This window comes from Podarcis gaigeae (assembly GCF_964106915.1).
Source record: "Podarcis gaigeae genome assembly, chromosome: 14".
NCBI classification, from domain to species: domain Eukaryota; kingdom Metazoa; phylum Chordata; class Lepidosauria; order Squamata; family Lacertidae; genus Podarcis; species Podarcis gaigeae.
The window spans coordinates 13,010,187-13,019,812 of record NC_139690.1 but is presented as its reverse complement, the minus strand read 5'-3'; the positions used below and the strand labels follow the sequence as shown (position 1 = coordinate 13,019,812).

Here is a 9,626-nt window from a genome sequence, read left to right as displayed (position 1 = left end):
TGCTACTGAATTCAGGCCCCATGTGCGCTGTACATCTGAAGTAGTAGCATACCACTTTGAACTGCCATGGCTTCCCTCAAAGAATCCTGGAATCTGTAGTTTGTTAAGGGTGCTTAGAGTTCTTAGGGGACCCCCTGCCGTTCCCTGGGAAGAAGGATTGACTGTTCAACTACTCCTAGAACTGTAGCTCTGTGAGGGGAATTCTAGGAGGAAAGAGCAGGGTATGCATGCAATCAATAAAAAAATTCTGAAATGTCCGCTCTAATATTTGTCTTGCTCGGAGTACGTTATTTCTCTATCAGACAAGATGATGAAGGCCTTCACATATCAGGGATGGGAGGCTCTCAAAATTGCCAGACAAGCACTGAAAAGAAGCAAAACTCAAGGCTCTGTTTCCCGTCTCTGACATTGGGCAAGGTCAGAATCGGACAAAAAGCATCGCTAGGGCCCTATTATCACCCTGACCTTAAGCTGCAAAATCTTTATATAATCATCTCAGTGGAGAGCAAGACTGTGAGTATCGGGCTAAGTGGGGTATTCTGTGACCCAATGTTTCCAATCAGGATGCATGTTGCACACTTGGTTAGATCTCAAAAGGAGTTTGAGTCTCTTTCTCCCCTTCAGATATTTCCTCTCCCAGGGTTGTTGTGAGAGGAGAAGTTGAATAAGCCCATGCCCCTTGGTTCTTTTGAGAGAGAGGACCAAATGTGATGGATAAGGACTCTCTTGCCACACATGAACAAACCCAGACACTGTGCTCTAAACTACACTAAATCTGGAACTTATTCCTTACCATTAACCATAATAATAATAATAATAATAATAATAATAATAATAATAATAATTTATTATTTATACCCCGCCCATCTGGCTGGGCTTCCCCAGCCACTCTGGGTGGCTTCCAAAAAATATATATATTAAAATACTGTAATACATCAAACATTAAAAGCTTCCCTAAACAGGGCGGCCTTCAGATGTGTTCTAAAAGTCTGGTAGTTGTTATTCTCTTTGACATCTGGTGGGAGGGCATTCCACAGGGAGGGCGCCACTACCGGTAAGGCCCTCTGTCTCTCTGGGGCTGGTGGTGGAAGGAAGTACCATAAATAAGCTGTTAGGGCTTTGGTTCTGGTGCTTGCTCTGCCATGGAATTTCCCCCTCTGTCTGCTGTTCTGTTAGTCTTTGGGTTGAGACCCTAAAGGTCAAATAACTTACCTTTTTAAAAAGTGTGTTTCTGTGCAGATTTTCTCTGGTCCGAGATTAATTTTGCAAGAGTGGCAGACTTTGGTTTCTGGAACAGGGATTAAAATCACAAGGACAGGACTAAGGGCCAAATCAGATGATGCATATAGTGAAGTCCCACGTTGCTGCTGCTTGAGATTAAATTTGCTAGTGGCAGTGGAGAATCAGAATGGGAACTATGCTGTGTGTGAAGGATGGGTGAACCTCCTCCCCCCCCATGATGCTGTGTTTACAAAAAGTACCCAACTGAAGCTGCTATTTCCCCAAGAGGATAGCCCTCATTATTTTGCATTTATTTTTTTAAATAGCAATAGATGAACCACAATTAGAGTTTTGAGGGGAATAATTAAGTTTGACCCTGATGTTGGTGAGAAACTGGCAATGCTTATGTGCTCCCTTCTGCATCTCCGTATCATGCTTCTTTGATACAGATGTATGTTCTAAACCACTGAGTCTCTTGGGCTTGCCGATTGGAAGGTCGGCAGTTTGAATCCCCGCAACGGGGTGAGCTCCCATTGCTCTGTCCCAGCTCCTGCCAACCTAGCAGTTTGAAAGCACACCAGTGCAAGTAGATAAATAGGTACCACTGTGGTGGGAAGGTAATTGGCATTTCCATGCGCTCTGGCTTCCGTCATGGTGTTTCATTGTGCCAGAAGCGGATTAGTCATGTTGGCCACACGATCCAGAAAGCTGTCTGTGGACAAATGTCGGCTCCCTCAGCCTGAAACCGAGATGAGCGCCACAAACCCATAGTTAGCTTTGACTGGACTTAACTGTCCAGGTTTTTTTTTTACTTCTTTGAGATCTACCATCTGTAAATACACTATATGCTGCCAAGTTTTCGGGGTCAGTGGGCACATATGTAAATTTGAGACAGTGTCATGGGCACAAAAATGGAGGTGTGGCATAACACAATATGGCTGCCACATCTAAACAAGGCAGGACTACAAAATGGTGTAGACATTGTTCACCATACTGACAGAAAGCAGCTCTTTGTACAACTCTGTCTCGGATGGGTGGGTGGGCAGGTACCCAATCTGTACATTTACTGAAATATGGTCATGTTTGATAAGCCATACTTAATGTAGAAGAGCAAATAAGGTCTCATGCTTTGTGGATTTTTGCAAGCATATTTGCTTTGGGGGTACGATGTTGGCGACTTCTGAAATAAATAGATCAGTGGAAAGACACCGTAAATACTCGGCTGTCTCTTCTGTAAAGGAAACTGACATTTTAAAAGCAGTTCTTAGTACCCTGCTGCTCAGCTGGTGTATGTATGAACAGAACAGTATTATGAACTTAATATGAACTTAATTTTAAACAAGTGCACATCTCTTGGCCTGTAAAAAGTTGAAGGTTAAGTTTCCATGTATTTGCATTTCATACTCAGCCCGCCTCCTCAGGTTAGCATCCCTTATTCTTTATTCTCCCCCCTGAAAATATGCAGTGCTTGTTGTCAAAAGAACCAGGAAATTTGATCCCTTTGGTAGATTTACCTTTGCTTCTAGAAGAATTATACCAGTAAAATTCAGCACCACTGAAGAAACTGGATGAAATGGGTGGCACAGCAGTTGTCAAAAGCTGGCCAAGAGAGCCCTGGGAGGCAGTAGTGGGAATTTGTGTTCACTGCTTGTACAAATTATGTGCCTCCCACAACAAATGTGGGTGCCCGTGGGATCAAATGCATGCTTGTCCTACAAGTCATTGAGATTGTGGCAGCTCAGCGTACATTAATAAAATCAGAACTCTCCACGAATTTTATTTAAGGCTCAGTATAGACATTCCACTCACACAGTCAGGATTTGTTAGCATTTCAGTTTCAGGGAACACTGTGCAACTAGTGTTACAAAACCCCTTTTTAAGCCTTAAGCAGCAGAATGAGGCCAGGAGAATTCAGAGGTGGGAAAATGGACTGTGCCACTTCACACCGCATGCAGATGGCGGAACACATTTATGAATGCTCCCTTATATGAGCAACTCAATGCAAACAGAAAGTTAGCACAGCAGGGGACAGGCTGGGCTCCAGAACCTTGTTCCCCAATGGGTTAATTCTTTCATATATTTTTTAAAACTTTCATAAAGGTTTTTGTGCATGTGTGTGGGTTGAGTATTCAAAAAGAATTATTTTCCATAGATAGACAGATATTCTGGAGTGGGGAATGGATCCACAGACAAATGGATTGGATGATGCGGATAAAGGTAAAGGTAAAGGGACCCCTGACCATTAGGTCCAGTTGAGGACGACTCTGGGGTTGCGGCGCTCATCTCGCTTTACTGGCCAAGGGAGCTGGTGTTTGTCTGCAGACAGCTTCCAGGTCATGTGGCCAGCATGACTAAGCCGCTACTGGCGAACCAGAGCAGCACACGGAAACACTGTTTACCTTCCCACTGGAATGGTACCTATATATCTACTTGCACTTTGATATGCTTTCAAACTGCTAGGTTGGCAGAAGCTGGGATTGAGCAACAGGAGCTCACCCCGTCGCAGGGATTCGAACTGACAACCTTCTGACCAGCAAGCCCAAGGCTCAGTGGTTTAGACCACAGTGCCACAGATAGGGGCTGGCTAATCTCTGAATGACTCCAACTGATTACTATGGACAGAACTGGCTCCGTGTTTGAAGGAGTCTTTGATGGGTGCTCTCCTGTGTAGATGGATTACCTGTAGCATAGCAGAGTGGTAGGCTGTTTTCTTTAACTGTAAGAAGATGCCAGTTGTCATTCATAATTCCCATAACGATCCAGACAGCATGTTTAATTTGGGGCATCAAGGGGAAAACAAAATGGCAGCTGGGATTCGATATTGGTGGTGACAACGAGGACTGGCACTCACGCTGTCAGGGTGATGTGGCTCCAGCAGCTGCCCAAGGATGCCACGGGCCAAATATGGATCAATGCCTGTAATCTGGAGGACCAGTGGTGTCATAATATGCCCAGTATCCCTGCCTATTCTATGCATCAGGTATGAACAGTGAAAAGACACAGAGGTAAATGCAGTTGCCCATCTTGAAACTTCAGAAACAGGGTTAAAAGACTAGCATGTGTAGGTTGTATGTGCAAGTCCTAGGAAAATAACAGCAAGCTGCATTAAAAGACGTAACGCCACCAATTCAGTGGGTTCTTGGAGATGGCAGGTGCTGTGTTGTATGAAATGAACTCCTCCTCCCAGCATGGATGGTTTTACTCACTTCGGTAGATGGTTCCTGACCAGAGGGCAATGGTAATGGGCTGCAGCTACCTATGTGCAGTTTCCCATTCATTCCCAAAAGCTTAGCATGGAGACTGGGTTATGCTCACTGCTTTTAAACGTATAATCAAGTGAGATGCTTGCTACTTTTGAATAGTTTATTTTGACTTTACATGCGGTGTTAAAAACCCAAAAGGACGTATTATTTACACATCCACAATACAAGTTTACAAGATATCTATACATGTTAAAGTACTCTATAGACCATATAGAGCAGCTTTCATTTTTTTTAGGGTTACTTTTATAAGCTGTACCATTAAAAAAGATACAATCTGCATTTACCTTTGCACAAATGGATAAAGCATGTTTTTTATTTATTTTTTAATTAAAAAAAACAAAAACCCCAACCCAAAACCCAACAAAAATTATAAATTAACAGAATAAAGACTATGTTGAATGTTAAAAAGATTTCAACATAAATACTGAGCGGACTCACATTACCATCTAACAAGGCAGCACAATGTTACAGAAAGTTATTTGGGTTCACATAACATTTATGTTTCCGTTTCACACAAGTATGTATTATTCATTACTATTTGTAAAGTGAAGTCAATTCTCTTTTTTTGTCATTTGATTCTCATTTTAAAATTATTAGTTGCAAGAGTGAAAATATTTTTAGGTGGGGGGGGGGGAAACGATCCTAAGTATTTTTGGAGGGGGAAGTAAAGGTCTTCAATGGTCAACATACAAAATGGAAATGGGAGAATAATTCTATATATTAAGGAACAAGGATCCCTTTTATTTGAGACAGAGAGAGACGGAGATATTTTCTTTCCCCCCTTAACATGAAATAGAAGCCAGTGTTTTGGATGGAAGGTACTTGTCCTATCAGCTCATGACTATCCCCCTGTGTGGGCTACATGCTGATGGCAACGTTCAACATACAAGTACTAGGGCATCATTTGCAAGCTAAGATCACCATCTGTGATGAACATCAGCTGCAAACACGTACCATAGCAGCCCAGTAAGAAGCGTGCTCAGCTTTAGCAGGTGTTCCATTACCCCAGAAACCTCATATGATTTCACATTATAACTGTTTGATCCTTAAGCTAGTTAGGGGTGGGATGTTTAGCGCGAAAAAGGTTGATTTAATGCTGCTGTCTCCTCAGCTTAGAGGCTGCCTTTTCATTGTTAATTAATTGTTCTTGTGGGGATATCCCCCCCCCCTCTTTCTTTCATCTTTTCGGATACTGTTGAGAGAACTTACAGCTGGCATGTGGGGAATTGTGATGTGCTGTTACCGAGAACACTTGACAGGGGTTTAGTGTAGGGTTTTCTTTTTTTAAAAAAGGAAAGAAAATCATTTTCATGAATAAGGCACAAAATGCACAGATCCAGGTAAACACACAGGATATTTACAGAATATTGTCATTACCGGCATGACTATGGAGAAACCACAAGCTAAACAAATTGATTGCACTACTGTCAAATTTTTCTTGGGCGGATCCTGCCAAGCCTTACTTATGTATCTTCATTTCTGTTGGAAAGGGCTACAAAATAATATTAATAATGTGAACATCTTATTCCACATTTCTCTTCTGTCTTTTTCTTTTGTAGAAAAGGGACATGGCTCACACGTAAACATCTCAGAGTGAGGAGGGCCACGCTATGATGGTGTAAACCGGCCTTTCTCCACCTGGTGCTCTCCAGATGTTCTGGTCTGCAAGTCCCATCAGCCCCAGCCAGCATGGCTGTGTTGTTCTCCAAAACATCCAGAGGACACCAGCTTAGGAGAGGATGGTGTAAGCACTTGCCATGGATGCAGGGAGCAGTAGTTCCTCTTATCCCCCATTGGGCTAAGCAAATATACAAGCCATAGGTTTGCTCCTCAATTCCTTGTTCGTTACATACAGGTGGGTACATGAACAGCCCTGGCTTGTTTGGGGCCAATGAAGCAATTCTTTGCATCTGGAAAATGTCTCCTTTTTTCTCTTAGGGTCTTTTCTACTTGGGAATGTCGTATTTCCCTCTTTCATTGCCCTTCTCATTCCCCCTGCCTTTATTTTGTCTCAGTTTGGGGGAAGGCGGTGTTTAAAAACAAACAAATGAACTGCTTTTTGAACTAGAGAGTCTGACCATAATGGAAACTTTGTTCTGGATGAAGAACAGTTAGAAGTTCTGAAGTTTGCATTCAGGTTGGGAAGTCAGGTGGACTGAAAGACCAGCTGAGCACTGGAGATGGGGGAGAAATCAATTTGGTTCGCATTTTCATGTTAACCTACCTTAATTTGTGCTTCCCAAAGCACCATGCAAATCCTTTGGAATTTGCATTTCTCTGAAGTAAAAATTTCCAAACTGCTGCAGAAATTGGCCGAACTGAATATCAGGAAAACGTGAAACCAAAATGGACTGATTTAACCATCCCTACTGCCGTGGACCTCTATTAATGCTACACTTGGAATTTAGACATCTGACTCTATAGCAGCATAATTTAGAATGAGCACATTTGCACCATTTCACATAGTAACTAGTTCTGCCCAGGGCAGAAATCTGACAGCACAAAGCTTCCCACATGAGATCTGCTGTACACCTCATTCAATCCAAAATAATCTGAACCAGAGCCATCTGTCTGTTTAGTCAAACTCAAATATAAACGTTTCTGTAACTTAAAAGATGCAATGAGATTGAATACCTCCTAGCTTTGTGCGCACACACACCCTCACACCCTCACACACAAACACCTTTATTCTCATCATAAACAAAAATGTCATCCTTTGGAGGAAAAGAAAAATGCTACAGTTGGACTAGAGACCAAAGTTCAGCAAGTTGCTTATTAACCAACATACTTGTTGAGACATTATCATTTGCTGACATTTGTGCAAGAGGCAAGGCAAATGCATACATATTAAAATGTTCACATTTCATGGGAAGACTACACATTATGGCAGTCTAAAAATGAACCCCATTTTATTGTTATTGTTATTATTATTATTATTATCTTCAAGTATTTTTGCTCGCAGATCTTTTCCCCCTCCCCCTTTCCTCCCCAAGTACTTTTGCTCAGGTAGTTCCCCCTCCCATTGTGCTACATGTCTCCTCTGCTCCAAACAAAAGAAATGTGAAGGGCCAGCACCTTCCTTTGTTATAATCTGTTGAGCAAGCTGAGCCTTGCTTTAAGCCAGGTGTGTGGCAAAAGCCCAGATGTTGCTGGAGTAAGAACAGTTTCTTTGGCGGCTTGTTCATTCTCTCTCTCTCCGTGTGTGTGTGTGTTTCTCATGACAAGCGAGTCACTGTCTTATTGTCTGTCCTGCAACACCATCCCACACCTCTTGACAGAATACGCAAGTCTCAGTAGCTGTATTTGTTCAGTGGCCTGACTGAAGGCGTCTGGGGAGCGAACGAGGGTTTGGGCGGCACGTCTGGTTTGAGGGAAGGCGTCCTCTTTATCCCTGTCCGAGGGAGCGTTCCATTGCTTGTGTAACTGCTTTGCCTAGACAAGGAAGGCTGTAGATGGACACTCACTGGTGCCCCTTGCATGTAGTCCATCTTTGAGCCTCCTCCAGGAGGTATGTATCCCCCACGGTTAATACTAGGCTGCCGCGACAGCAGCACGCCATTGGGCGAGTTTAAGTTTTTTGGGAGGGCTGATATAGAATGCCGCTGCGATGAATTTTTGTGGTAGCCCCTCTGTCTTTCCAAAGAGGTCATGGGTACCGCCGGCGTGGTAGGGACGTCCACCCGTTTCGTCGGACTGTTTCGCGGAAGGGTGGATGGAGGAGAATACAAAGAGGCTTCCCTGTTGGGAACTTTAGGTGGGATCTCAGTCATGTTTCCCATGGGATCCAGCATTAAAGTTTGGTGAGCCACCTGGAGGTCTCCCATAATGGCTTTGGGGTTGCTAGGCATTTCGTTCAAATGTTTCAGGAAATCGTTCAAGGTGTTCCTGGAATCCACAGACTTCCTGTGGTCTCTCTTGCCCGATGACTTTGTGTGCGGGTGGTCCATGTTCTGCATCTTCTTGTCTGCTTTGTGTGCGTTGGAATTTGAGAAGGACATGTTGTAGTCGTGGGTGGCGTTTGGAAGAACAATAGCGCTGGGGATGTGTCCGTGACTTAGAGGAGAATGAGGTGGAGGACTGGACGGGAAAAACTGAGGGCTCTTCAGAGAAGTTTCTTTTCTAGAAGCACTGAGGTTGTTCTGCGCTTTGTCCATCTGACTTTTCATAGACTGCAAAGTCTTTTGCTGCAGCACCGGCGTGGATTCTGGTGTTGGAAGAGCTGCCAGTTCTGGCGGTTGGCCTCTATGGTCCACCATCATCATGGACTTTGTGTCGGCCGTTGGCGGCATCTCTTTTCTGCTTGTTAACAAGTTTGAATACAGCTTTGGAGAATCGATATTCTGTTGATACTCCTTGACTGGGCTATCGAAGAGGCCGTTCAGCTTGGCGAAACTCCCGCTCGAGTCCGTACAGGACTGAGCTGACTCTGCGTCTTTGTGTATCTTCCTGGACTTTCTCACAAACATATCCCGGTAACAGTAAACAGCCACGCCTGCAATAAAGGCTCCCAGCAGAAAGGCGGCAAAGACGCATGTAATCAGGACATTCATGTGCACCATTTGGTTAGAATCTCCTGACTGGACTTCCCACCTGACACCTACAACAAACACATGTGGTATGGAGAGATTAGAGCGTGTTTTATTCTGCATGACCGTAAAACAAAGCTTGCTTATCTTAAGCTGCAGTACTAACCAGACATAACAGAAACCTAGCACCACTGCACTTGAGAGAGAGAGAGATTTGCACAGTAGGGGTAGGAATCACAAGTCTTCTGACATGGATATCCTCCTCAGGGAGTCATTAGTGGTGTATATATACATATACCAACAGATGTTTTTAACTGCTAAGTGGTTTCTGATGTATCTAATTCAGGTGGAGACTAAAAACATAGGGGGCACAATCCAGCACAATTTCTATTTATTTTAATGGGAGAAGGTTGAAGCACGTTCATAACTCTCACATTAACCCTAACCTTAACCCTTAATCCTAACCTGAAATTGCTTGAAGTTGGCAATGATTGCACCCATATACGAAACAGTCTTCATTGAAATCTGAACGTGTTTAGGGTTGGTCTCCACCATAATTTATCCTACATTTGTTATATTTTTCCCCAATTTACACGAACAGCATCATGCATATACA

At 43.4% G+C, this 9,626-nt stretch overlaps 1 protein-coding gene across 25 annotated transcripts in view; it reads right to left on the bottom strand.

Moving 5' to 3' along the window:
• Positions 1-4,570: 4,570 nt before the first annotated feature.
• Positions 4,571-9,626, bottom strand: part of SEMA6D (semaphorin 6D) — a 415,862-nt gene continuing 410,806 nt past the window's right edge. For all 25 annotated transcript variants that reach the window (XM_083712525.1, XM_083712528.1, XM_083712515.1 and 22 more), the window contains one exon: positions 4,571-9,081. In XM_083712525.1, the coding sequence (XP_083568651.1) occupies positions 7,775-9,081 (1,307 nt within the window). In that variant the 3' untranslated portion in view covers positions 4,571-7,774. The remainder of the gene's footprint in view (positions 9,082-9,626) is intronic.